The sequence below is a fragment of the Phocoena phocoena genome, chromosome 15 (assembly GCF_963924675.1).
Source record: "Phocoena phocoena chromosome 15, mPhoPho1.1, whole genome shotgun sequence".
NCBI lineage: Eukaryota > Metazoa > Chordata > Mammalia > Artiodactyla > Phocoenidae > Phocoena > Phocoena phocoena.
Genome location: NC_089233.1, coordinates 58,732,185 through 58,760,116, shown reverse-complemented (window position 1 = coordinate 58,760,116; position 27,932 = coordinate 58,732,185). Strand labels below are relative to the sequence as shown.

At 52.4% G+C, this 27,932-nt stretch overlaps 1 protein-coding gene across 2 annotated transcripts in view; it reads left to right on the top strand.

Moving 5' to 3' along the window:
- Positions 1–10,932: 10,932 nt before the first annotated feature.
- The window catches only part of EBF4 (EBF family member 4), a 54,327-nt gene continuing 37,327 nt past the window's right edge, over positions 10,933–27,932 (top strand). Inside the window, exons 1-7 of one of the 2 annotated variants that reach the window (XM_065893372.1) lie at positions 10,933–11,256; positions 11,770–11,891; positions 21,852–22,008; positions 22,248–22,311; positions 22,484–22,539; positions 24,151–24,224; positions 25,258–25,326. In XM_065893372.1, coding sequence (XP_065749444.1) covers positions 10,933–11,256; positions 11,770–11,891; positions 21,852–22,008; positions 22,248–22,311; positions 22,484–22,539; positions 24,151–24,224; positions 25,258–25,326 — 866 coding nt within the window. Of the gene's footprint in view, positions 11,257–11,754; positions 11,892–21,851; positions 22,009–22,247; positions 22,312–22,483; positions 22,540–24,150; positions 24,225–25,257; positions 25,327–27,932 lie in introns of those variants that run through there. The other variant, XM_065893373.1, reaches the window with a different exon arrangement.

Genomic DNA, 27,932 nt, shown 5'->3' with positions numbered 1-27,932 from the left:
GTCGAGCAGCAAAAGAATGTTGAATGGATGTCCTTCTCCAAGCAATATTTCTCTACCTCTGGGATAAAGTGGTGGAAAAACCAGTCCTGGAAAATGGCCTGTGTAACACAGGCTTTGGGGTTACTCTTCCATACAACAGGAAGAGAGCCCTTGGCTATGTTTTTAAGGGCTCTTGGGTTCTCTGAATGATAAACTAAGAGAGGCTTCAGGTTCACATCACCAGAAGCATTGCCACCAAACAACAGAGTTAGCCTATCCTTTGCTGCTTTATAACCTGGCATCAACTCTTCCTCCTTCCTGATGCAACTTCGGTCTGCCATCCCCTTTCAGTACAGTCCTGTCTCATCCACATTAAAAACCTACTCGGGTAAATATGTGCCTTCATCAATAATTTCTGGAAGTGTTTCAGGAAATTCCCAGGCAGCTACCGTATCTGCACTCACTGCCTCGCCACTTACTTTTATGTTCTGAAGGTTGGCTCTAGCCTTGAAGCAATGAAACCAACCATGGCTGACATTAAAAGTTGCACCCTCTGATTCTTCGCTGTGTTTCTTCTTCAAGTCTTCATAAAGGCTTTTAGCTTTCTCTTAAATCAGCATTAAGCTGAGTGGGACTTGACACTGATGCTGATCCTGTATCCACACACTGAGGAGTTTCACCATCTCTTCCATCACTTTTCCACGCTTCCTCGATATTATTGTTGACATAATTGGCACAGCAGACTTCACATGCCCCATGATCTTGTCCTTGTTCTTTAGAATCGTGCCAATGGTTGAATGATTCATGTTATAAGAATAAGAGACGTCTACCATCTTTTTGCCTCACTCCACTCTCTCAATTATTTTCACTTTTGTTTCCATCTTTATCACTTGGCGCTTCTTAGCAGTACCAGCTACATCACCACTGCTTTTACTCTTGCTTCTGTACATCCTGGGCTTGAAATAAAAATACTATACTACCGTACTCTATACAATACTGTACAGTAAAGTACACAAAGCACAACCACTTGTGTAGAGGATGCACGCACGTGACAATGTACGCCAGATGCGTGAACTAACTTACATGATTGGACATGGGAACACACGTTCGCATCTTTGGAAGTTTGCAACTTGAAGGTTCGTATGTAGTGGACTTACTGTATTCAAGAGCACACCTGACCTAGCTCTGACATTACATCTGGGTTTTACATGAAAGGGTGGCAGCAATCCCTTTGGGAAAAACTTTATTCCTCACTTCATCACCTGAAGCATAACTGCTAGCTCAATGGGACCCTCAGTTCACAGAGGGTCCCCTAAGTGCCTGCCTGGTTTTCAAGCACACCAGCAATGTCCATGTTCAACCTCAGCATCAGCTATGCAGAATCAAAAGCAGGCATGGTCATTCTGCTCAATGGGCAGAACTCAAGGCAGTGCTCATAGTCCTGGCCAATACCTCCCCTGAAGAAACTTAGGACATTTTTACTGACTTTTGTGCTGTTGCCAATGGCTTAGCTGTCTTGTCTGCAAGACTGGCAAATTAAAGGCATTCTTCTTTGGAGCTGCAAACTGTGGAAACAAATTCAGCTGCCAATCAGACAACCTGGGTCTCCCATGGAGATGCCCGTGGTAAGGGCCCTTCTTTAATAAGACCAACTTAAATCAAGCTGCTGATCCAGCCTGTACTGCCCATACAACCACCATCACTGCCTGGATCCATCCTTGCACCAGACGCAGCAACACATCCACCATCATGGATGGGGCACAAAGTAAAGAACTGTATGTTTCTGACGCAGAAGCCACCACTACCTACCAGACTTGTGACATCTCCCAAAAGTTGAGCTGTTTGTCTTATAGTAAAGAGGCCACATTGCACAGGGCATTGCTCCCACCTACTCCTGGATGATTGACTACTCCAGATCTTTGACCCCTTCTTTGGACTATCGTTGGTGCCTCACTGCTCTGGAGCACATTTTCAAGTTACAGTATTGCTGTTCTAGTCTGATCAGGAGACTCTGGCCACCACCATTGTGGCCCTTGTAACTAAGCCATGTCAAGTTTTTGGCTTTTCAGATCATCTACAGCCTGACAATGATGCACCCTCCGTTGCAAAAGCCACTCAACCAGGGGCCAATAGTCAAGGTATCCAATGGCCGTGCCATACTCCCTACCACCTGCTGGCACCCTGTATTATTGAGCACTGGAATGGCCTCCTCAAAAATAAACTCAAAAACTTCTGACTACTTCCCTCATCTCCTTTTGTCCACACACCTCAGTGAGGCAGTGTGGTCACTGAATGCAGCCATCCCCAGACAAGGATGATCTCCTCTCAGCCATTTCCTCGTTAATGATCAGGACAAAAAGGGTGGAGGAAGATTTGGGATTCTGACTATTCCTGGGCATGGTGCTTCTTTTTTCTCCCTAACAACAATCCCAAGCTAACCTCCAGGTGTCAGATTAGCAAAAGGGGGCCTAGGGGGTTCAAACTTAATTCTGGTTTAGCGACCTAGATTCTCTTGGTGGATTAACGTGATCCTGAATCATAAATGTAATGACCACTTGGTTGAATATACTGCTTGCCAAGTCCCCCTACAGTGGCCCACACAGTCCAAGGTGGGATATATCAATATAAGGGGTCTCTGTATATTTTGCTCCCCTCACACCTGGCCCCTCCAATTAAAAGATCAGGGTATGAGTAGGGAAATACTGGGGAAAAGGTGAAGATATGGGTACTGGCGTGGGATACACTGCTTCTGTGGCTATGGAGGACTGGCAAGAAGACATCTTAGGTGCCAGCAGGTACAGGGAGGGGGGACGATTAGTGTTCTCTTTGTCCCCTAGATCCAGCAGTGCAGCCTAGCAACACCATCACCTCATTCACATGAGCCAAGTTTCAGCTGGCAATCTGATCCCTTCCCTCTAGGTTTGTCATCCTGTCCACATGCTATGGAAACAGGAAACCCATGTGGGCATGGCTGGTCTGAAACAATTTGGCTGTGCCCTTTGCCATCAGTGGCAGCTCTTGAACATGGAACCTCCCCCCTTCCCTGTGCTGGTAGTACAAGCACACCATCCAGCCATCCAGCACAACCTTGTTTCAATCCAACTGGTACAAATGCACATAATTTTCCTGTCACCTGAGTGGCCTTGCTTGCTACATGGCAGCTAAGCTTGCAACTATTTGGTGACACTGCCCATGTGGCTTAACCACATGGTGATGCAAATCAGATTTAACAACAAATCTTAAACTGGAATGACACGTAACCTATTGGGGTGTGTGTTTGTATGTGGGCCATGGAATGTCTCTCCATCAGGGATGGGGAGTATTTTGGGCCCATCTAATGCCTCCTATAATTATTGGCAATGACACTAAAGATCAGCAGATTAGTCTAAAATTCACTTGTGAGAATTTTAGTGGATAATAACCTGGGTTTAGACTATATCCTGGCTGTCTGAAATAAGACCTACTGATCCCCTTGGGATTTACAGATGACTGAATCTGGGACCCTGGGTGGCATGGTTGAAGCCAACACTTCAGGTTAGCCTCATCTTCCTTCTTGAAGTTCTATTGATAGTAGCCTTAATTAAATTCTGTATGAGACAGATTGAGCAGATTTGGTCTCAGCCTCTATTTGATCAGACTAAACAGTGTGGCAAATGGAATGGCATATTCATGTGAATTGTCAAGTTCAGCCAAGAATGTGTAGGGCCAATTGTTGAAAGAATCTGGACACCACAGGCCCTGTGCATCACTGCACATTTTTACGTGGCATGCCAAGAATATAAGGTCCTGACCACTCTGCCTGCACTATTTCTCAGGGTTGTGTGTGCAGACAGCAACCTTAAGGAATAAAGTAATTTCTCTCTCCAGGACAAAGAGCTTGTTTATTGCCTTCTATAAAAGAGGTGGGTCCCCCATTCTCCTGTTGCTCAGATGCAACACAAACCCACTTGTATGCAGAGCACCCGCAGGGCTCCTTCACACTGCCCCTATGGGACTTGGGAGTGGGGGCAAGAGGAACTGATGCAAGCATGATGCTTTTGCTACTTGCTTTGCTTTGAGTAATAAAGTTCTCTGTCTCTGATCCAGGAATTTCATGTCTTCTGCCAGCATCCATGAAACAGTAACAGGTAAACCTATTAGCTTGAGAGTAGGGCAAAATCAAATTCCAAGTACTTACATGCCATGGGGTGAAAGAAAATAAACAATAACTGCTGGAAAGAGCCTTAGGAAAAAGGGTGTCCTAGGGTGTTGCTTTAGTCTGCTCAGGCTGCCATAAGGAAATACCAAAGACTGGGTAGCTTAAACAAAGAGATTTATTTTCTTACAGTGCTGGAGGCTGGGAAGTCCAAGATCAAGGCGCTAGCCAATTCAGGTTCTGGTGAGTGAAACCGAGCAGAAGCCTGCAGAACCTTCCCAGTGGCAGACCCCTCTGGGTCCCCCATTTCTTGTTTGTAAAAAAAAAAAAAAAGGCTTTAGTATCCTAGGCCTTGACCGCATTCCAAAGAGCAGACTCAAGCAGTTACTAATTAGAGAAGTGAGGGAATACAGAGAATAAAGGAAAATCAGTCAAGCAAGAAAAGTAATAATAGCTTAAACAATAGTTCAGCCATAAAATAGAGTCACAGGACCCCTAGTTCCTCCTCAAGGGGTAAAAATACAATCTGACACATATCTTTGAGTTGTTTTACAGAAATCAGGACCCCACTGGATAGAAAGTGCTGACCACAAACACAAAGACCTTAGACTGTTTGGAGCCAGAAGATTAATGATTAAGATACCCAAAACACCACCCTGTTACCTCACCACCAACCAATAAGAAGACTGTCCATGAGCTGATCATGCACCCCACAACCCTTAACCCTAATGTTGCCTTCAATAACACTTCCCTAAAAAACATTGAGGAGTCTGGGTCTTTTGAGCATTAACTACCCATTCTCCTTGCTTGGCGCCCTGCAAATAAAGGCTGTACTTTCCATCACCACAATCCAATGTCAGTAGATTTGCTTTGCTGCACATCAGGAGAGCAAACCCAAGTTCGATGTGGTAACATGAGGACTCTCTTCCTGGCTTGCAGATGGTTGCCTTCTTGCTGTGTCCTCACATGATGGAGAGAGCTCTGGTATCTCTTCCCCTTCTAATGGCACAGCCCTATCAAATCAGGGCACCATCCTTATGACCTCATTTAACCTTTATCACCTCCTCACAGGTCCTGTCTCCAAATACAGTCACATTGGAAGTTAGGGCTCCAACATATGAATTTCAAAGGGACATAAACAGTCAGTCCATAACAGGTGTCATCCAGGTTAAGGCTAGAGATGAGAGAAACCTTTAAAAGATATGTTGAGAATATGAGGAAGTTGGCTAATTAGGGAGAAGGGTTCTGAAGGGTGTGGCAGATGTTTTTTGGGGTGAAGAAATGGTGGCGGATGAGTCAGGCAGGGCCAAGGAGAAACAGAGTATTATGGGACTGAGTATGTAGCCCACCTAACTGTTCCTACCCAACTCCAGATCCTAAGGGAAGATTTAGGTTTGGGGGAGGGGTGGGGTGGGGCTTAAGCTTATACAATTGGAGGGTGGCCCTTTAAGAAGAAAAATACAACATTACAAATACACAATTATATATAAGCATGGGAACACATTGCAAGGAGTTTGTGAAGGGCCTTGGAAAGGGCCTGTGTGGATGAGCTTAAGCCTCCTGGAGAATCAGCCTCTGCCAGGTCTTCTCCCCACTTCACCCAGGACAAGGTGAACAATGGCCCCCTCCAACCTACCCACTCCATTCCCCTGACCCCTACCCACCCTGCTCCACTTCAGGGGTGATGGCTTCCTTTCTTGTTGACCCCACAGCAATCAGAAAAGAAATTTGACCTTCCCCATGCCAAGTTATATATATAAAATTAAATCATGCACTAAATATAGCTGTTCACATAGTTCCACGAAGAAACAAAATGGCTAGGGCCATCCCAGAAGGCTTTCTGGTGGGTATGTTCCAGCTCTTAGCCTTCCTCCCTGCTGACTGAAGCTTACACAGTTGGGGGTGGGGGCTGATGCTGTCATTTCAGACTTTCTGCCACTGCCTGTGGGTAGCTAAGGGGCAGCCCTCCAGGGATACTGCTGGTGCTGTTACAGGTTTAGGTTAGAAACCTGCAGGTCCTGGACCCTCTCTGAAACCTGGAGGATGAACAAAGGGTCAGTCCTGTGCAGATCTTGCTCCACAAGGGAAATGGTTCCTTTCCTCTTCCTCAGCAGGGACTGAGATTGAGATTGGTTGTCTTTGAGACGGTTTGTGATTGGAAGGGGTGTGAACAACTTGGAATATTGAGGGGACACACAGCCTGTGCTCCAGCCCAGAGATTGAAGATGGGAGCACAACTCTCCTGATGAAAGTGTCCACCATTGTGGCTCCCATTGAGTTATTATATAAAATTTAATAACTCAGCCTCGATGCGGGGAACGGGATGGATCCTAAGGTCAAATAACACCTGTAGTGCAAGTTTTCCTGAAGCAGTTGAAAAGACCTCAGGAGGCAAAAGGGAGGAAGGCTAAGAGCTGGGGCATGCCCACCAGGAAGCCTTCTGGGATGGCCCTAGCCATTTCTGTTTCTTCACAGAACTATGCGAACAGCCATATTTAGTGCATGCTTTAATTTTTAAATTCTTCCTATATTTTAATTCCCATCAGGGAAGTTGACATGAAGTGGATCCGAGTGCTGACTTAACACTTTGGGGCCTCCAGGGGGCTCTATGGCCCAACACACAGTCTGGTCAAGGGCACTTCTGCCTAATGTGCCACTTTGGATTTGTTTTCTATGGTGCTGCACCCCCCTTTGGTGGGGGGAGAGAGAGAGAGAGTTCTGTTGATTTTTTAAATATTGTTTTAAGGCCCAGGCCTACAGGAAACATTCCACGCTCCTCAGCATGGCATCCTAGGCACAAGCATGATGCTCCAGGTGCTAGAAGCTTCTACCTTGAAGCAAGTGCTGCAAACCCACTCACTCAGCTCTGCCAGTCGTTACAGATGCTGATCCTTCTGCCCAAGACCGCTTTCTCCCCTCTTAGGCTCAGGCCCTTCTTCTGTGCTGGTCCCAGTATTTGCACCTGCATCTTTATCAGCCCAGGTCATTCTGGAGTGACACTGAGTGTTTACACATCTCCCACCACCACACTGTGGTACCCATAAGGACACAGCCTGTGTTTTAGGCTTTGCTTATTCTCTAGCACCAGGCACATGACAAGAACCCTTCCTGTGGTATGAGCACAAATGTCCATGATGGAGAAGGATGAGGTCAGAGGCTCTGGACTGGTGACCTGGGGTGAGCCTCTGCCTGGGCCAGAAAGGACTGGCGTTCTCTGTGGCCTTGGACCCAGCATCCTCTATCTGTCACTACCACCCCTCCAGCTCTCTGTGAACACAGCTACAGCAGGCCCCCAAATCCCTTTCTCATGAAGCTACAACGGTGTGAGAGGAGAACTTTGTCAAAGGAACTAAAATAAAAAATACAAAATAAAAACACACAAGGAGTTCCAAGAAACAGACTTCCTGGATCTAAAGCAGAGATACTTACCTCTGACTCCAAAAGCTGACCCAGAATTTGCCCTGCTGGGCCCAGTTGGTATTCTCATCACCCAGGGCCTTGCCCATTGGTTCAGCGGCTCTAACCCAGACCTTCTCAGGGGCTGCAGGCCCTGGGAAGCCTCAAACACCATCCTGGTTGGTTTCTTTCTAGTCCATGTGGTTAATACAAGATAGAAACCCACACAAGTCAGGAGCCCATCTCTGGGTTGAGTGACTCCCCTTTCTGCCCAGGTTAATTCTGAGCACTTATCCCCCAAATCTACCTTAGGAAGAGGCTTCTAGAACCATGAAGACTTGCAACACCAAAGCCATTCAATCATTGTGAAAAGAATGTGGACCCCGTTGCCTCCCAGAGAAGAAAGGTGTTGCAAAAGTGAGGGCACTACAGCTGGAGGGCACAGCCAGAGTAGGGGCATGGAGCTGAGAGTGTGGGACCTGTGTCTGCATTTGGAAAACAGTAGATCTTCTGTGTCAGGCAAGCAAGGGACTCACACAGCAAGGGAATGGAGGGAAAGCTGGCAAGAACGTTTGGATCAGGCATCAGAGGGCCTAGAATATCCCTAAACTAAGTCCCTAAATGTCTACTTGGGGAGCCAAGAGAGACACTTGGAAGTTTCTAAGCAGGTGATGGCTTGCTTTTAAAAACTGGCAGGAGGATGGAGGGTGGTTGCAGGTAGACAGGTGGGGGCAAGAAGATAGCTAAGGAGGCTGTCCTCAGACTGGGGCAGATTCCTCTTCCAAGCCAGGGTGGAGTCCAGTGGAGGGCAAGTAAATTCATTGTTAAAGATATTCACTGTGCGCCCTGGGGTAGAGAGAAGGACAAGGAGGGAGAATCCTTGAGACTTGACAAAGAGGTGGCTATTGGGCAGGCAAGGAAAGTATCAGAGATGAATTCCTGGGCCCCAAACCTGGTGGGCATCAGGAGGAGGTGTCATGGACAGACACAGGGGAGCCAGGAGGAAGAGCTGGTTTGTGGGGAATGGGCATGAACGTGGCTGGGCATGTGGAGATGAAGCAACCCCAGCCCCGGCTCAGGGGCAGAGCTACTTGGGAGAGGGCCGCTCCCTGGAAGCTGGTGCTCCCCTCCTCCCCAAGGGTCAAGAACAGCTCTATCCTCACCAGTGGATGTTCAGGACTGACAGAAGCAGATGGAGGCCCACACTAGGACATCATTTCCCCAAAGATGTCCCCTGAGACTGTGGGAAAGCCTGAGTTCTCTAAGAGAAGAAAAGGAGAAGGGAGCAGGACACAGCAAGCTGGGGCGCACCCAGGGGTAAGAGGAGAGACGGTGTGCTCTGGTCATCAGGATGGCCTTCCCAGGTGTGTGGAGGAGGCAGGTGCGCCGGGCCCAGTGCTGCACGGGGGTCAGAGGGCCTGAGGCCGAGAGAGAGGAACAAACAGCGGCAGAACTGGAAGGGAGCCAGACCAACAGGGCTTCAAGAGTGGCTTGCTGGGGGCTGGCAAGGCAGCCTTGGCGGAGTGCGCCTGTGAACTTTCTCAGAAACAGGAGTGGCACAAGTAGGAGGAGGAGGAGGTGGGGACAAAGGGAGGGTTCTTTTAAGAATGGGGAGGTCTGAGCAGAGGAAAGGAGTGTCAACACACGAACCGATTGCATGGGACAACATCAGGAGGTGCAGAAGAAGGGACTGAGCAAAGAGGTCCCTGAGCCCACATGCTTCTCTGGGTGCAGAGGGAAAAAAGAATGGGTGAGAAGACTGAGAAAGGAGGAAAAACATGGACGGCTGAGAAGGCCAGCAGGATTCTGCCAAGATTCCCTGTAATCTCTCCAGTAAATAAGAGGTAGGCTGTCTGTTGGAAATTTTAGAGAGCCAGAGGTAGGTTTGAAGGTTGGAGAGAGGGGTGGAGCAAGTATGTAACAGCCTTGGGGGGTTTCTCTAGAGCATTGCTTCTCAAATGTAATGTGCTTGCAAATCACATGGAATCATGGTACAAGGTCGGCTCTGATTTAGCAGGACTGGGCAGGGCCTAAGATTCTGCATTTCTGACAAGCTCCCACTTAATGCTGAAGCTGCTGGTCCAGGGACCACACTGGGAGGAGCAAGGATTTAGAGTCAGATAAGGAGATGGAGAAAAAGACTGGTATAAGAATTCACCTTAAGGAGAGACTACCTTTGATAATCCCTGGGGTAAAAACTGAGACCTTGAGAAGTCTGGGTGGGAGTGACAGCAGGTGATGGGGAGGGGGGCATAGGTCAGAAAAGGAGGTGGTGGTGCCTCTGGGGTAGTAGGAGGCCCAGTAGTGGCCCCGGGACCTTCATTTGGGTCCATGTGGGGTGGACCACTAACTGCACACTTGGAGGCCCCCCAAAAGAGGATGGGAGTCAGCTGGGGCAGGAAAGTGATATTCCAGGGCTGTCTGAAAATGAAGCAGCAGGCTGGGTAGGCCACCCCCATGCTGTTCTGCAGGGAAGTGCTGGACTCATTCTGGGCTTGTTCAAAGCCTGGTCAGGACACACCAAGCCAGAATGTGGGGAGAGGGTCAGAAACGGCTCAGCCCTCCGGTCAAGGGCGAGATGATTTCTGGCCCGGGAACTAAGAGGAATGAAATCTGAGAGGGAAGATTCTCTGGCTGGGGAACAAGAGGAAGTGAGTCCTAACTCAGTATCCAACATGCATCAAAAACCAAGAGGTGTCTGAAAGGCACAGGTTGGAAACGAAAATGCTTTAGTTTTTAGACAAGCCACGGACTGGACTAGGGATGGGGGATGCAGGGACTGCGCTCGACGCGTCTGGGGCCCAGCCTAAGGGAGAAAGGTTTGAGTCCCAGGCTGAGGTTAAACCGAGGTCAGGGGAAGGCGGACAGGACCAATGGGGCGAGCAAAGAACATCAAGAGTAAAAGCCTGAAGGCGTCAAAATGAGCGGCAAGTGCAGGAACCGGGCGTCGGCGTGGAGAGTACGGCGGGTACTTGGGAGACGAAGATGAGTGGAGAAGAAGCCGGGACTTCGTCCAGTGGCGACCCGGAGGCGGCGGAGGTTTCTTGAGTGCGGCCCTGCTCGCTCCTCCGGCTTCGCCCGGGCTCCCCCGCCTCGCAGCCCAGTCAGCTCGTTGCCCGGGCCTCCCGGGCCCACGCTGGTCCCTCCCGTTCCTTCCCGCGGCCTCGGGCAGGCCGCAGCCCCCAGCCCCGGCGACCGACTCGCCAGGGTCCGCCCCGCCGCGGCGGCCCGGGCCCGGCCGCTCCTCCCCCGATGATGTCACGTCCCTGGCCGCCCCTCGGCCGGCCGCGCCGCCCCGCCCCCGCCTCCCCCGGCCCCCAGTCCCCTGGGCCCGCCAGCTCCCGCCATCCCTCCTCCCGCCCGCTCTCCCTGCCTTCGGCTCCCGCTCCCCCGGGAGCGGCGGCGGTGGCGGCGGCGGCGGGATGGCCCGGGCCCGCGGCCAGGCCCCGGGGAGCGGCGGGCGGCGGCGGCCGCGGCGGGGCGGCGCGGGAACCGGGCCCAGGGGGGAGTCGGCCGGGCTGCTGCTACTGCTGCTCCAGGTGCTGCCGCCCGGGGCTGCGGCAGGGCCGGGGCGCCGGAGCACGCGGGGCGCCGGCGGCGGAGGCGTCTGCTGGCCCGGCGCTGCCCCTGCCTTTCCTCGGGACGCACGGCTGCTGCTGCTCTTGCCGCCGCTACCGCCGCAGTCGCCGCCGCCGCCGCCGCCGCCGCCGCCAAGCTCCGCGCCCGCAGCCTCCTCCTCCTGGATGGTAATCAGCGTCCCGCGCCGGCGCCGCGGGCGGGTGGGCGGGAGGTGGGGGCGGCGAGGGGGAAAGGGCGGGCAGCCCCGCGCCCCCGCCTCGCCTGAGGCAGTTCAAGGGGTGCTCGGGCCCCCCCTCCGACGACCGCGGCCCTGGGCAGCCGCCAGAGCGCGCCTCTAGGGCGCCTCTGCGCGGACCGGGTGCCGTCTCCGCTCCCCTCCCTCACCGCCCCGCGCTCAGTCAGCCCGCCGGCGCTCAGGCCGCGGGGAAATCCCTCCATCTCCCCGCCCCGCGCCCCGGGAGGGGAGGGGACAGCGCCGGCGCTCGCGGACCCGCTTTCTCCGAGGGAGCGCCCAGGAGGCTGGCGCGCACTGAGCGGCCGGGACTGGCGCTGCGCTGCGCTCCTGCAGGCGCCGGGTGCCGTCGGGCGGGCGGAGCTGAGACGCCCCGCAGCCTCGGCGGGACCGGATCCCCGGCTGTGGGAGCGCCCACCGACTGCGCGCCCTTATGTTTCCTGCGCAGGACGCTCTGCCCCGCGGCGGGCTGAACCTGAAGGAGGAGCCGCTGCTGTCCGCCGGCCTGGGCTCGGTGCGCTCCTGGATGCAGGGCGCGGGCATCCTGGACGCCAGCACCGCGGCGCAGAGGTAAGCGCTGGGACGCGACAGGGCGCGCTCGGGTTGGACGGCTCCGCGCCGCCGTCTCTCAGCTTGCTGAGCTGCTGGGGCGAGGGGTTGGAGGGAGCCCCAACTCTGCACTGTCCCGGCAAGCTCTTGTGCCCACCTCTCCCTGAGCGCCTCTGCTTCTTCCTGAGAATGTGGGGCGGGCCGGGGCGGGGCTTCTGCCTCCACTCCTGGATGTCCCGGCTCTGATTTCTGACTACCGCTCGCTGGCCCAGCAGTCCATGGCTCTAGAGGAGGAGGTCTCCCGGCTGCCCGCAGTCCCACAGCCACCAGCTGTTAAGGAACTGCTCACCCCTCCTTCTCAGGCAGTTAAGTGCCCCTCCTTGTCGAGTTCCATAGATCTCGGCCAGGAAAGGCACGAATCCCAGCCCCCTTTCTGCTTTGTCACATCCCTCAGAGTTGGAGGATGGGGATGTGTGGAGCTGGAGAAGCGGCTGGTGGGGAAGAGATGAGGTGGGCAGTCGGCTTGGTGGAATGATTGGGGCTGAGGATGGGTCAGGGCCTCTCAGGTCCCTCCAGGTGTTTTTCTGGTGGGTCCTACCTAAGGCAGGGGGTTCCTGGAAACCCAGCACCCACACCCATCTCCTCTGACTCCTTTGCAGGAGTCTGGGCAGGGAGCCTGGGTGGGGGATGGACTCCTGGATTTGGAAAGGAAGCATAATGGTTCGTTGACCAGCCCCCCACAGCACCTGGGCTTTTTGTATCCCCAGTTGTGAGCAAGGGGAGGGGAGGTTAGACATCCTACCTGGAGTTCTCAGTGCCTGGGACTAGGGAGGTGCTGCCTCTGCAGACATATGGGACACTTGGGAGCTGGGCTTCCCAGAGGTCTGAGCAGCTGATTGTCCAGCAGCTGGAAGGGATTCTGCTGGGGGGTTTCCAGGGCAGACCAGACCTGGATGCCAGCCACACATTCACAGCCCCAATCCTGTTCAGGGGATACCACCCCACCACCAACCCCAACCTCACCCCTTAGCAGACACACATCTTGTTTCATGTTCAAACTGAATGGTGTTCCTGCATTCCTGTGCTTTCATGACTGTCCAGAGGGAGCACCAGGGCCTCTCTCTGGAGCTCACCTTTTTAGGAAGAGAAAGGGTCTTGCCTATGAATTAATATCCATATTTTTACTCATGGTATAACTTTTCTAGAAAAAAAATGAAAATAGAAAACAAAACCCCATCTCTAAATAGCTACTGTCAATAGTTTAGTGTATTTCCTTCCCATCTTCCCATTAACATATTTTTTTCCTGTGTTATACATACAATTCTGTATCCTGTTTGTTTTTCTTTTGGTTCTGGTTTTTCACTTAATTTGAGTTGGTCAATTTCTTTGTCTTTTTCTCCACCACCACCTTTGTGGTGAGAGCTCCTTGTAAGAGGATGAAGTTTTCCAGTGGGGCCTCATGGTTTAAGGTTCCTATTTCTCTCTGATGCTCCCCTCTGTCCCTGTCAGCAGGTTTGATGAGCAGGAAGCCGATGGGAAGGAGGCAGTGCCCTTGTAGCCTGTGTGGGTGCAGGAAGTGTGGCGATGAGGCTCTTCCCATGAGATTGTTGTCTGCACATGGGGAAGAGGTCTTGAGTGGGGTTGAGGTGTCCAGTCTGAGTCCCCCAGGGCCGCATCACCAGGACTCAGAAGGCCTCCCCAGTTTGAAGAGAGGAATTTCTTCAGGGCTGGGCTGCTCATCTCCAAGTCCAGAGGCTTCTCTGTCTCAGGACACAGATTGGGAGCCCCCACACGTTTGGTTGCCTCTGGGCACCTCCTGCCGATGGGAGCAGGTGGGAGGTACTTCTTTCTCATTTTTCCTGAGATGTCATTATCTCATCCATTGGTTCTTGATCCTCCATCAGTCCTCTGTTTGGGCCTTTTCATCCTAAAACAACAATGACAGGAATTCCTTTCCCTGCCCCGCCCCCCTCTTCCACCTCCGAAGGCTCCTCTCCCTCTGTCTCGGAGGAACTTGCCCTGGAACACTCCCTGCAAGGTTGCTTGGGGTCTGACAGCTGTCTTTGATGCGCTCTTTGCCTTCACCCCACAGCCGCCAGCTTGTCAAGGCTTCCGGACGGTGCCTCTGGGTCCTATTCTTAATCACAGTGCCCACGGCCAGCTCGTAACCATGAAACACACTCTTGCCCTCCACGACTTTCCTCCCTGGCTTGAAGGTTAACCCCAGTGTATCACCTCAGCCTGCTAGCCCACTGTCCCAGCCTCCCACCTCGCCCCCCGCCCCGCAAACCGTCTGCCATGCACCAGGGGCCAAAGAAACATTTCCAAAGAACTCTTCTCTCATTGTGTCCCTCCCCAATTAAAAACTTCAGTGACCCCCACACACACACTTCCTCCCAGATACTCAGCAATCAAGGCCCATCACAGTCTGATCCCAAGCTTCCTCTCAGCCTCTGTATGACTCTTGGCATCCAACAATGTCTCTTGAAACAGTTCCCCTGCTCCCAGCACCCACACACCCACTGAATAAAATCTTACAACCTCTGGAACCCTCCCCCCCAGCACCTTCCCTCTCTGTGCCCTTGCATCCGGCCCAGGGGAGCAGTTCTTAGTGCTGTCTAAGGATGCTTATCACAGGCCAGAGTCAGCTGTGCCCTGCCTGCCCTGGGCTTCCTTGCCCTGCCAGCCTACACCTTCCTTTAGGGCATGGATGGTGGCTCATTCATCCTCGTGTCCACAGCACCAGGCTCGAGCAGTCAATAGGGGGTAATGAGTATCTGCTGCAGGAAGCAGGAGTGCGTGTTAGAAGGTTACTAAGTCCGTTTTTGTTGGGCTCCGCTGTCCACGTTGGTGAACTACCTGACCCCAGGAACCAGGTACTGGAGCAGCTGCTGCTGCCCAGCTTTACAGCGCCAGGGTTTTTCAGAAGGTGGAGAAGGAGGAGAAAGCCCAGAGCCTGCTAAGATCAGTGAGGGAGGGCCCGCCAACAGGAAGGAAAGTTCTGAGCGCAAGAGGGGTAGGGAGAAAAGAGAGGCTGCCTACCAAACACTGGAGGTAAGAGGGAAGGCTGGCAGGGTCTTCCTGTTGGGGAACTCTGCACAAGGATCCCTGGCCTACCCTGGGCCAACAGGACTTTATCTCTCAGCACAGAAGCAGTTCTACTCTCCTTCTGATGCGACTCCCAGCCTGGGGAGACTCCTGGAGCACCCAGGCTAGCCCTCCCCCTTGAGCTGGTCCCAGAACACTAGCTGGGCCATGAGAGGGAAGCCAGCTGGGGCTGCGTTTCCTGTAAGCAGCAGCAGGCTAGCATCCCTGCTAGGAAATGCTTTTGTTTGCTTTAATAATTAATAGCTCTTCCTCAGCCTGGGACCTGGCAGGCAGGCCTGTGGGTGGGTGGCGAGGGGGGTGGGCACAGAGAAGAGGGTGGACAGTCTTTGGGTAGAATTGAGAGCAAGAGGAAACATGGGAAAGCTGGCCAGTGAGATCCTCCCCTCCCCCCTCATCCAGGGACCTGATGGCTGAGATAATTTCCTGGGGCAAGTGAGCAGAGCCCCTGCTGGGGCAGTGGGACAGGGGATATGAAGCAGCCCCAAAGCCTCATCTCTGACAGGCCCTTCTAGACCCAGGTTCCAGGCAGCTGCCTCTAGGCACCAGGTCCTCCTGCCTGCACTGTCGCATTGTTGGGGTGGGTTCACCCCAGTGAGCCTCTGCTTTTATCTTCCCAGGCTCTGGGCTAGGCCAATAGATCTTGGCTGGAGTCGGGAATGCCAGGCCCAGCTTGATGATTATCAGCAGTCCCAGGGACCCAAAGGATGCCTGCAGGGAGATCTACGACCAGTAGGATGCTTGGAGGAAGACAGGATGCAGAGGAGAGGAAGGTGGGACTTACGCAACCATGCTAGGATGGGGAAAAGAAGATCTAGATTTAGCAGAGACAGTAGGGAAATCTGAGACAAAAGATGAGATGCAGGAAATACACACTTTTACTCCTTCCACCTCCAGGGTGGAGGGGGGATCAAAAAGGAGCCTCCCCCAACTGCTGATAACAACAGGGCTTCTCCCCATTTCCCCAGCGTCCCAGATTCCAAGATGGATCAGGCCCAAGCCAAGGCACTGCTCGGAACCTTGGGCTGCCAAGACAGGCAAGAGTTAGCATTTAGTAGAGGGCAGAGGAATGCAGGGGAGACAAAGGCCTGAAGGTGCCTCTGGGGGAAGGCCAAAGCTCCAGTCTCGGCCATTGTCCTCTGTGGGATTTGAGATGCTTGTTTTAAATTGCTAGCACTTATAATAAGTACCTAATCAAGGATGTAAAGACTTATGAATGGCCTTCTGACCCGAGCGCCGAGACTGACTGTGAGGGAGGCGTCCTCTGTCCTAGACAGCTGTGGCGAGGTCCAGCTGCTGCAAGAAGGTTCCTGGGGCAACCTGCTCAGCCTCGAAAAGGAGCATCTCCAGGGACTCCTGGGTGGCCAAGCAATAGCAGCCAGACAACTCTGCAGCCCCCAGATACCCCCATATGCATCCCCCTGTACTCTGAAGCACAGGTTACCTGAATGACTCAGGCTGTGAAGGTCTGGTTGCCCTTGGTGTCACCTTCAACCTGGATTCCCAGCACAGTACTCAGGAAGCCCACACACACCCATACTCGGATGTCCTCCAACCAAAAAAATAGCTGTGCACACCGAAGCTTTTCTGTCCCAGTCTCCTTTAATTTGGGGGCTATTTCAAAAGATGGGAAGGGGGTGAGTGGGCCCTGGTGGAAATATGAAGATGAGCACTTTCTCCTCCCACATCCGTGCTCTTTACAGGAGCACATGCCCACCGCCTCAGCACACTCCGGAATTGATAGGAAAGTGTTTTGAACATTTTGTTGAAAACAATCTTTTTAAGAAAGCAAGGAGATGTGCAAATCATTTGGGAGTCTTACAAAAGTGGTTAATGTGGCTGTTTTCATCACTCAGCTGCATTTACCTGGAAAAGGCGTGTATGTGGCACGCTTTGTGCACTAATCACGCTAAGTGAATGAGACGTTTCTGAATTATAGCCTCCAGCAATACACGCACCAGGTGAGGCAGTTCTCAGTGCATATTGCCAGGCTGCACGCAGGCCCTTGGGCTGTAGCTTTGCTGGCTTCCATCACACTGCAGGCCTCTGGATGGCTGGGAGTTGCTACCCCACCCATGTCCCTGGGGACCCTTGGGAAAGGGTCTGCTTCCTCTACCAGCAGCTGCCTCCTAAGACTCTTAGACGGCCAGAGCCTGCTCCACCCACCTGCACAACAGGCCAGAAGCACCTGAGAGATGACGCCCCAGAAACCCTCAGCCAGTGACTGACTGGAGTTGGACGATGAAGACCCCAGCTCCCTTGCTCAGCCCTCTGACTAGCTGAAGCACATGTTCTAGACTTGTTTCCAGAGCTCCCTGGCGGCTGAGTTGCAGCTGCCCACAGTGGTTACTCATGGATAATGCACCTGTTAGGGACTGCCTTTCCTTCTCTCTCTCACTCCCTATACCCGCCAAGGTTTCCTGGACACCTCCCACATAAAGTGTTCACATATGAATCCTTGTCTCAGGGTCTGCTTCTGGGGAAACCCAGATAAAAAACACTTGCCTCTCCAGACTTCTGGGGCTCTCCTCCTGCCTCTCCCCCTTCTTCTAGATAAAGGATTCCTATCAATAAGCATCCTTGCAGTTTCTCTCCACACCCCAGTGGGTGTCGTGGGCCACCCCACTTTGGAGACCACAGAATCAGAGACCTTGGCCTTCATCCACATCTCTGCCTCTAAGGTACTGTGGGAGCACATGTCTTCTCCCAGGGTGCCCCAGCAGGCCTCTCAGACCTCTCCACAGCCCGGGTCTATCTTCTGAGCTGTTTGAGCATATTTCTGTGTCTCTTTCTTTCTGTTCTTTAATCTTGGTTTGCTTTCTCATTACAAGAGCATCAGCTCTTCCCAAGGGGAGAAAAGCAGAAGTCCCCCCCTCCCCCTCCGCACCCTCTCCCTTTGCAGCTCTGCTCAGGGATGCTGATTCGTCACCCACTGCACGGGCAGGTAGGCCATGGAGGTGCCTGGGGGAACCAGAAGTCCAGACAGACTTGCATCTGGCACTCCAGCTGCTGTTCTAATCCTCATGTCCTTCTCTGTATTCATAGGAAATATGAGGATTTCTTTATTTTATTTAATTTACTTATTTATTTATTTGTGTTATGCGGGCCTCTCACTGTCGTGGCCTCTCTCATTGCGGAGCACAGGCTCCGGACGCGCAGGCTCAGCGGCCACGGCTCACGGGCCCAGCCGCTCCGCAGCATGTGGGATCTTCCCGGACCGGGGCACGAACCTGTGTCCCCTGCATCGGCAGGTGGACTCTCAACCACTACACCACCAGGGAAGCCCTGAGGATTTCTTTAAACCAAACCTTTTCCATTTCATCTTGGTCTTCTCACTTGTCTCACAGGGGTATGAACAGGGTAAACTGGAGACATTCGCAGACCAGGAGCAGTCCTGGGCATGCCCAGCAGGGGTTTTGCCTATTCTGCCATCCTGTCCTGGTCTGCTTGGGGTCATATTGTTCTGCTGTCATTCATGATAGAGATCCCTGTCCCAGGCTATAAACTAGCCGCCTCTGTCCCATTGCTTTGCGTGGATGTGTGTGATTGTGCCTCAGACCCACTAAGCAAGGTGGAGAATGGAGGCTGATGCTGGGCTGCCTCGAGGGAAGTAGAATTGAGCCTGATCCCACTGTGGGGTAGGACAGTGCAGCCCCTTGATGCCCTGCAGCTGGCAGCACTGGCTACTGGTCCACAGACCCCAGGCAGGGATACCTGCTCCCTTTCCCCTCCCCTGCTCCCCCGAACCACTCTCCCTAGGAATCCCCTCCTGCTGAGAGGGCAGGCCCTGTGAAGGGAGCTTGGCTTGGGGCTTCGGGCAGACTTCCCAGGTCTGGTCCTTAGGAGCCTGGTAGGAACCCCAGGCAGCCAGGACCCAGGACTGACTGGTATTTGCCAAGAGGGATGGATGGGAGAGGAAGCTCAGAATTATTGATTGACTCTTGGCCTGGGAAGTACAGGAGTGTCTGTGTAGATAGGGTATATTGAGGGGTCCAGGGGATTGTGTGCTCGCTCAGCCTCCACCTCCTCCTCTGTTAAGGCCTCTTTCTTTCTCTATACGCTCTTTCCTCATTGTCTGAGAGCCTTCCAGGCACCTCTCCTGGGCTAGATGACAGAGTAAAGGGCAGAGTGATCTGGGATGGCCCCACAGCCCATCTCCTTCTGACCTTATCTACCCCCAGGTGGTCCTGTCCCTGGGGAGCCTCACTGCCCCTAAGCTGGTCCTGGGGGCTGGAGGGAGGAGTCAGGGTTGCTGCCTCATTAGCATATTCATCAACAGTAATCAGGGGCCTGCTGTGATCAAAGCTGTCTTCAGGCTTCCCTGCCTCTTGGCAAGTGGGAAGCAGGAGGGTCAAGGCCTGGACTTTGGACTGTAAGCCTGAGGCTAAGGAGAAGAGAGGGACACCGAGGAAGGAGGGAGGAGGATGATCCTGGAGCAAGGAACGTGTAGAAATAACCTTTGGTGGGGAAGAGAAGGTGTTGGGGGCCCCCTCCTCATCTTGATCAGGAAGGAACAAGCAAGACCCGTCACTTCTGCCTCCAAAATTAGCATTTTACATGGACGACTGAGGCTCCCGAGCAGGCTTTCAAGAGGAGGAACGGTTTTCATTTTATTGTTTATTTACTGTAATCTGTATGAGTAAAAACACAACAAGCTTCTGAAGCCCATGACATTTCAGATATTATGGCTTTGCAAGAAGCCAAGTAAGAGTAAGTTGATTTAAAATTATACGAAGAAAAATATTAAGGAGTGATGAGTATGGCAGATGTTGTCACAGTGGCATGTCCATGATGGGACTCTGGTCTAAATGGCTCTCAAGACAGTTCCACCATTCTCATCCTCACCTCTGCATCCCTGAAGCAGCCTCTCACTTTTCTACCACACTGTGCCCTCCTTGCTTACAGCATCTTCTAAGCCCTGCCTGACCAGAACCTTCTGGTGGCCTTTAGTCATACTTTCCGTACCACATCGTCCACCAAAATGCTCTGTAGTCAAGTAAGCATGGCATGTTAGTTACCTGTTGCCACATAAAAAAAAAATCACCCCCAAACTCAGCAACGTAAAACAACATTCATTATCTCACACAGTTTCGTAAAGTTAGAAATCAGGGAGCAGTGTAGCTGGGTAGTTCTGGCTCAGGGTTTCTTATGAGGCTTCAGTGATCTGAAGGCTTGACTGGGGCTGGTAGGCTTCACACAGCTGATCAGTTCGTGCCGGCTGTTGGCAGGAGGGTTCAGTTCTTCGCCACGTGGACCTTCCATAGGGCTGCTTGAGTATCGTCACAACACAGCAGCCAGCTTCCCCCTGAGTGACTAATCCAAGAGCGTGAACAAGGCAGAAGCCACGTGTCTTGTATGACCTAACCTTAGAAATTGTATGCTATCGCTTGTGCCATATTCTATTGGCCACACAGACCAATCCTGATGCAGTATGGGAGGAGACTATATAAGGACCTGACTACCAGGAGGCAGGGATCATGGGGAACCATCCTGGAGACTCGCTACCACATGGGGAGCACTGGCCTGAGCGGGTCAAGGAGGGTCCATTCCTGGAGGGTGTCCCAGGGCCCCCCACATACACTTGTGTATGCATTTCCCAGCAGTTGTGGGTATAGCACTCTTTCATAGAATGAGGATCTGGAGCCATGAGAGAGCTAAAGAACACACTTTGGAAGACCTTGGCCCAGAGAAGAAAGTCTAAACTCCATGGCCTGGTTTCTGTATGCATGGATAGTCTGGCACTTCCAATAAAACCTTTTCTCTCCTCACTTCAGTCTTTGAAGTGGTCCAGTGACACTAACCCTCATACCTACAGCCATTTCTTATGCTGTTAGTTCTGCCCTTTTGCCTCCTGCCCCTGTTGAGCTCCTATTCATTCCTCAAAGACCAGGGGGAAGGCCACCATCACCGTGAAGTCTTCCCTTCATCACACACAGAAAGAATTAATCGTTTTTCCTTTGCTTTTACCGTTTTTTATATAGTGACATCTCTTAGGGGGCACCCACCACTCTGTCTTGTGTTGCAGCTCTCTGTATCTGTCTTCCCTCCCCTTCCAGGTGTTTCACTCTGGCCCCATGTGGTGCCATGTGGCCAGCACTTGGTACATCATTGGGGTTCAAGAAATATTTGGTGAATAGGGCCTTGGTTCTTCTCCTCCTCCTGCTCTCACCCTGGCTTTGCTTCTGGGACTGGTTTCTGATGAGCCAGGAGAAAGCAAGGCCAGACCAGAAGATCCTTCTGCCCAAGGGAGCCAGTGGTGTCTTCCTCCAAGCATGGAGGCAGGTCCCCCTATACCTAGGGAGGACATTCCCACCTTCAGCCATAGCCCAGGGTCCAGGCTGGCCAGACTAGTGGCCCTGAGCCAGTTCAATGTCTCTTGAGAGTCTGATGGACTTCATCATCTCCCAGGCAATACCGTAGGCTCATGCACATAGCCAGGAGCTGGGGTACAGTGGGATATTCATTCCAAAACCTCCCAGCTTCTCCTTGAAGCTGTGAGGCCCTAAAGGGCAGTCACAGGAGCCTGTGTTCAGTAAGATGGGTTGCTTGTTCATTTGGTTTTAGAGATCAGCCTTCCAAAATGTGAGGCCCAGGGAAAAGTCTGGGAAGGATTCTGCCCGGGATGCCTCTGTTGTCACCTGTGCTTGTGCTGCTTATTCCCATGGGAGCAGGCTGGGGTGACCTCAGGGCTGAGAGGCCTCTTCTAGAACTGAGATGGCCCTGGCAAGGGTGGAATGGGCCCATCCCGTTTCTTGCCCAAACTCTTGACACATCAGAGCCAAGTCTTGGCCAGCCCACCTACCTGGTCAGAGGTGACGGGGTCTTTCTCTCTGGAGGGCACTTCCAGTGGTTTCCCAGCAACTTTCCTCCCCACAGTGGCGTGGGCCTGGCACGAGCACATTTTGAGAAGCAGCCCCCCTCCAACCTCAGGAAATCCAACTTCTTCCACTTCGTGCTGGCCATGTATGACCGGCAGGGGCAGCCGGTGGAGGTGGAGCGTACAGCTTTCATCGACTTTGTGGAGAAGGACCGAGTGAGAGGCTCATGGGCTCGCTGGGAAGGAACAGGGTGGGGGGCTGGGGAGGGTTTCAGGGAACCCCCTCCCACTGGAGCAGATGATGGATAGGTGGTGGAGAAGTGGAGAAGGGGGTGGTGAATGGATGGGAGGGAGGGGGGTAGGGAGGAAGTTTGGGTGGGAAGGGAGTCGGGGGGAGGGCTGTGGCTGGAGGATCCCCGGGAGCACCATGCATCCTCCGTATCTTGTCCCTGCAGGAGCCCGGAGCTGAAAAGACAAACAACGGGATCCATTATCGCCTCCGGCTGGTATATAACAACGGTGAGTGAGGCCCACTGCCCACTGGGTACCGCAGCACCATGTGACACTTGGTGCCCCACTGTCAGGGTGGAGGGGGCCTGGCTTCAGCAGGGAAAGGTGTGGAGTGTGTTCAGTCATCAGAAGCCACAGGGGCTCCCCAAATAGCAAGCCCTCTCTGCCTTTCCACCCTTAGGACTTCGGACAGAACAGGACCTCTATGTGCGTCTCATCGACTCCGTGTCCAAGCAGGTGAGCCAGCCCAGGGGACGCTCAGGCCTCTCCAGCCCCTTCTCTGACCCCCATCTCCCTGTGGTCTGAGCAAGCATCCTTGTCCCTGCCCCCACTTCCCCCATGCCCTTCATCCTCACCAGTCTAGCTGTCCACAGGAGGAGGATGTGTAGCTTTTGCCCTCTAGACAAGAAAAAGACAATATTTGTTCAACGACTTTGTCTTAGGTCCTGTTACCTAGAAGTTCAGCCTAGATGGGGATTCAGGTACATATGGTTTATAGGGGAGGAGGGAAGAAGCTCTTAGAAGGGGAGGGAGGAGAAGCAGGACAGGGCAGGGGATGCTCAGCAAGGATGTGGTCTCAGCTGGAGTCTAGCCTCAGCCTGATCCACGAGGAGCCCTGGAGAAGGAATGGCACCAGAATTGTTCCCCCTTGAGGCAAGGAGGCCAGGATTCTGTCCCCTGTATTGGTCAGTTACTGGCTGGGACCACTCCCAAGGGGAGAGTGTAACCTTCCAGACATTTTCAGGGGAAGCAAGCTCCTGTCTGCTGAGAGCAGTTCTCAAGAGAAAGCCCTTAGCAGCTAATGCTACCCACAGCTGGGGGAAGGGTGCACTGGTCCAGGAGAGGGGACTGAGTGGCGCCCCAGAGCTTCCACTGCAGGCCCTCAGTACCTTGCTGACTTGAAAAGACAAGAGAAGGAGGCTCAGGGACCAGCATGAGGAGCTCGGGGCAACTGAAACCTGAGTCAGCCCTGACGGATTGTGCAGCCACAGGGCCCCAAGCCTCAGGCTTTTCAGAGAGGTTGTGTGCGCTGGTAAAGGAGCAGAGCTGAGTCTCAGATGTGAAAATCAGTGGCCTGCAACTTGAGGTGGAGACTTGGGCTTTCCCACACAGACAGTCTTCCAGCAGCCCCCACCCAATCCCAGGGCAGAGGAAGAAGTGGTGTGTATCTAGGAAGCCTGTGGTCGCCATGGTGTGGGAGGTGGACCAGGCAGTGGCAAAGTGGGATTGCATGGTCAACAAGTGTGGAAGGGGTTGGAGAACGTCCGGAGAGAGAGGGACCCACAAATAAGGGATGGCTGCGTGGCACAGAGGTTATAAGGTGGAAGCCAAATGTGTGGTTTGGGCAGCTCACTCCTTGCTTCAGGGCGGAGGAGAGGCTGGGGGACTGGCTGGGGGGGTGGGGGGGGTGGCTGATCCAGCAGTCCAAGAGGGAGCCACTGGCCTGGCCTGCGGAGGTGATAGGGGTGGGGAGAGGGGCCAAGGAGCCAGCGGGACAGCCTGGAGGGACAATGCTTGTGAGAACCGTGGAGGTTGGAGTGTGTCTGCCCTCCCGGCAGCCTGACCTTGGTCATGGTGATCTGGGGACCTCCCTGCCCCTGAGCAGAGCTGGCTCCGGAAAGAGCTGCCTGTGGACAGGCAGAATCTGTAGACCTCATGCCACTCTTGCCCATTCTGATAGTGGTACTGGTTTGGGAAGCCAGGTTCCCAGCTCCCTCTTTGCATTCCTGGGCTCCCAGAGAGAGGTGGAGGGCGTACTCTTCCCCGGGAGCAGGGCCCAGCTGCCCTTCCACCTGGCCTTGAGAGGAGCCTCCTTCCCCTCCAGCCTGCGCACTTCCCCTTCCCCAGGCCATCATCTACGAGGGGCAGGACAAGAACCCCGAAATGTGCCGCGTGCTACTCACCCACGAGATCATGTGCAGGTGAGAAGGGCTAGGTCACCTGCCCCTGGCCTCTTGCCCCGACCCCTACCACTGCCACCAACCCCCTCCCCACTGATCCCCAGGGAAGCCTGGGGGTGGGGGGTGATGAGGGAAGAGTGAGGCCCCTGGGCACAGTGCTGGCTGAGGAGAGGGTCCTTGAGGACCCATTAGCCTGGCCTGTTTATGTGGCTTCTCTGAGTGTTTTTGTAAGAGAGGCCTCCTGCTGCTACTGGGAAGCTTAACTAATAAAGCTCTGGGGAGGGCTCCCTGGGAGATGGAGGCAGGGCCTGGGCCTCCTGGGTTAGCTCAGAAGCTGGAGGAGGAAACTTTGCTGCCTCTTATGTGAACTTAAGGGCACCCCCTGGGCAGGCAGGATGGGGAAGAGGGAACACAGTGCTAGACTCCCCTTCCCCATTACCCCAGAGCTTGGCATTTCTAGGCAAGGGCTCACCAGGAGATGTCAGTCAGGAAGGGTCCTCCAAGGCAGCTCTTCATACGTGGAAAAGAAAATAGTGTTCAAAAATCTGGTTGGGACAGTGGCTACCCTTGGGAAGGGCAGTGACCAGGAGGAGGCATGAGGGGGCTTCTGGGGCGCTAGTCACATGGTATTTCTTGGTATGGGTGCTGGTTACATGGGTGGGCTCACTTTGTGATAATTCATGAGGTTCATGCTTACAATTGGAGCTCTTTTCTACTTGTATAAAAAGTTTACAGAGAGAGTAGGTGGTCAGCAGCCTGCCCTTTTCTGGATCCTCCAGGAGCAGCATGCCTTTGGGACAAGGGTTTCTTGGCCATCCTTATCCCCAGGGATAAGGGCTCTCCAGGTCCCTGTGTAGGACCCTCACTGCCTGTCTCCCCCAGGCCCCTGAGAGTGAGCCCCTCTGGCCCAGGGATTCCATACTCAGAGACAGGACATCAGCATCCTCACCCCGGAGCCACACACACACACACACACACACACACACCCCATGTGCTGTAATCTCCCTCTCCTTCACCCGCTTCCTCCTTCCCTCCCTTCTCATCTTTCCTTCAGCCGGTGCTGTGACCGGAAGAGCTGTGGCAACCGGAATGAGACACCCTCAGACCCCGTCATCATTGACAGGTACAGACCGGGGGAAGAGGGCCTGGCAGCTGCAAGGTCAGGGTAGGCTGGGATCAGCCACAGAGCGCAGGGGCACCCACCACCCTGTTGGTGACTCTGAGCAGAGAGAAACGGTCCCCTGACTGAAGCCCCTGGTGGCAGACCTTCTGGGGCTGGGCATGAGAGTTGTGTGTCCTGAGGGAAGGAGCTGGAGAGGGCAGGGGTGGAGGGTGGTAGAGGCTAGAGGGGCTGGGAGGGCCTGGCAGGGAAGCGGGCTCTAATCCTGGTGCCTGGTGCCTCTGTGCTGTTTGACTTGACTTCTCTGATCGTCTGTTTCCTTTGTTTAAAAAATAGGGAAATACTTAGCAAGCTTCAATCATAGGATTGTCAAGGTGATGCATATGAAAATGCATTCTCCCACCATGATTTTTAAAAATTATTTTATTTCTTTTTGAATAGGAAATGCATATATAAGGTACAAAATTCGAAAAGTATAAAAGAGTAAATAACGAAAAGTATGTCTGCCCCACCCCTATGTATAGCATACTGTACACAGTCTTTCGTACTTACCTTTTTATTTGTAACAATATATCTTAGAACTCATTCCATATTGGAACATAAACCCTGCCTTGTTCTCCTTTTACTAAACCATTAAACCATTCACGATGTACTAAAATTCAAGTTTAGGAGGGTTGACAGCAAAGTCTCCCACCGCTGCTGCTGACTCATCCATTGCCCTCCAAATAAGCAAGCATTATCACCAGTTTCATGGGTATCCTTCCTGAGATAGTCTGTGCAAGAAAATGCAGACACAAGCAGTCTCCTTATTCTTTTTTCTACTGCAAAATATTCCATTGTATGGATGAACTATAATTTCTTTAGTCTCTATTGCTGGACATTTTGGCTGTTTTCATTCTTTTTCAGGGATAAAATATGCTGTCGTGAATTACTTTGTCCATGTGTCACTTAGCACATGTGTGAATTTATATAAAGGAAATTACTAGAAGCAGAATTTCTGGGTCAAAGGAGATGTGCATTTGTACTTTTGATAGTTACTGCCAATTTGTCCTCTGTAGAGATTATACCAATTGATATTCGTACCAGCTATTTTGAGAATGCCTGTTGCCGTATTCTGGCCGATTAGTATGTTGTTTATTCATTCAACAAATAATTTTTTAACATCTATTGTTAAATGTTAACATCTACTGTTAATATGGACCCTGTGCCAGGGTCTCTTCTATATGCTGTGGATTAAGCAGTGACCAACGCAGACAAAAAGTCTTGTGTCGATGGGCTTACAATCTAGTAGGAGAAATAGACATAAACTAACTGAATAAAATGTACAGCATGTTAGATGGTAATAACAGCTAAGGAGAAAAAGAAAGCCATCAGGAAAGATCAGAGAGTGCCCAGGAAGGGGCTACTGCAATTTTAGAGTATTTAAGGAAGACCTCACTGAAACTATGACATTTGAGCCAAGACCTAAAGGAAATAAAGGAGCGAGCCAAGTATGAATCTGGGAGAAGAATGTTCTTGGCAAGAGTGTACTTGTCGTGTTTTAGGAACAGCAAGAAGGCCCAGGTGACTGGAATGAGGGGGCCAGTGGGAGATGAAGATGTCAGAGATACAATGGGTGGGTCAGGAGGAAGGCCAGACCATGCAGGGCCTTGTAGGTTGCATGTAGGCCATTCTTGTAAACCATTGTAGGGACTTTGACTTTTATTCTGGATGACATGGAAGCCAGTGGGGGTGTTTGAGAAGAATGATATGACCTGATTTATGTTTTGACAAGTTTTTAACTCTAGCTCCTGTGTTGAAGATGACGCGCAGGAAGCGAGGGTGGAGACAGGGAGATGAGTTAGGAAACCATAACAATAATCCAGGAGAGATGATGGAGGCTGCAACAGAAGGAATGTTATAGAGAAGTTTGTAAGAAGTGGTTGGATTCTGGATACACTTCATAGGCAGAACTGACAGGATTTGTTATGGAAGGAGAGACATATGACATTTAAGGTTCTTGCTAAACCTCCAGGTGGAGATGTTGAAAAAGAGCTGAACACATGAGTGTGGCTCTCGAGGGGAAGGTCCAGGCTACAGATGTAGATTTGAATGAATGAAATCATTGAGGGAACGAGTGTTGTAAGAAAACATGAGAGTTCCAAGAACTGCATTCCGAGGTGTCCAGTGTTGAGGGGTCATGGAGATGTGTAACCAGCAAAGGAAAATGAGAAGCAGCTGCCAGTAAAGTAGAAGGAAAATCAGGGGAGTGGAGTCCCAGAAGCCTAGATAGAAAAATTATCCCAAAAGGAGGCAATAGTCAACTGCATCAGATGCTGCTCATGGATATGATAAAAAGACTAAGGGTTAATCATTAGATTTAGCAATGTGGGGGACATTGGTGACCTCAACAGGAGCCATTTCAGTGGCAAAAGGGGCAGAATTCTGATAGGAGTATGTCTAAGAGAGAATGGGAGAAGGGAGATTAGAGACAGTGACTAAAGGAACTCTGGACTTTCACCCTAAAGGGATCAAAGAAATAGGATGGAACAGGGTGGTGATAGGAGCACAGTGTAAGGCCAAGAAAAAGATACAGCTTGTTCAGATGCTGATGACAAAAACCCAGTAGG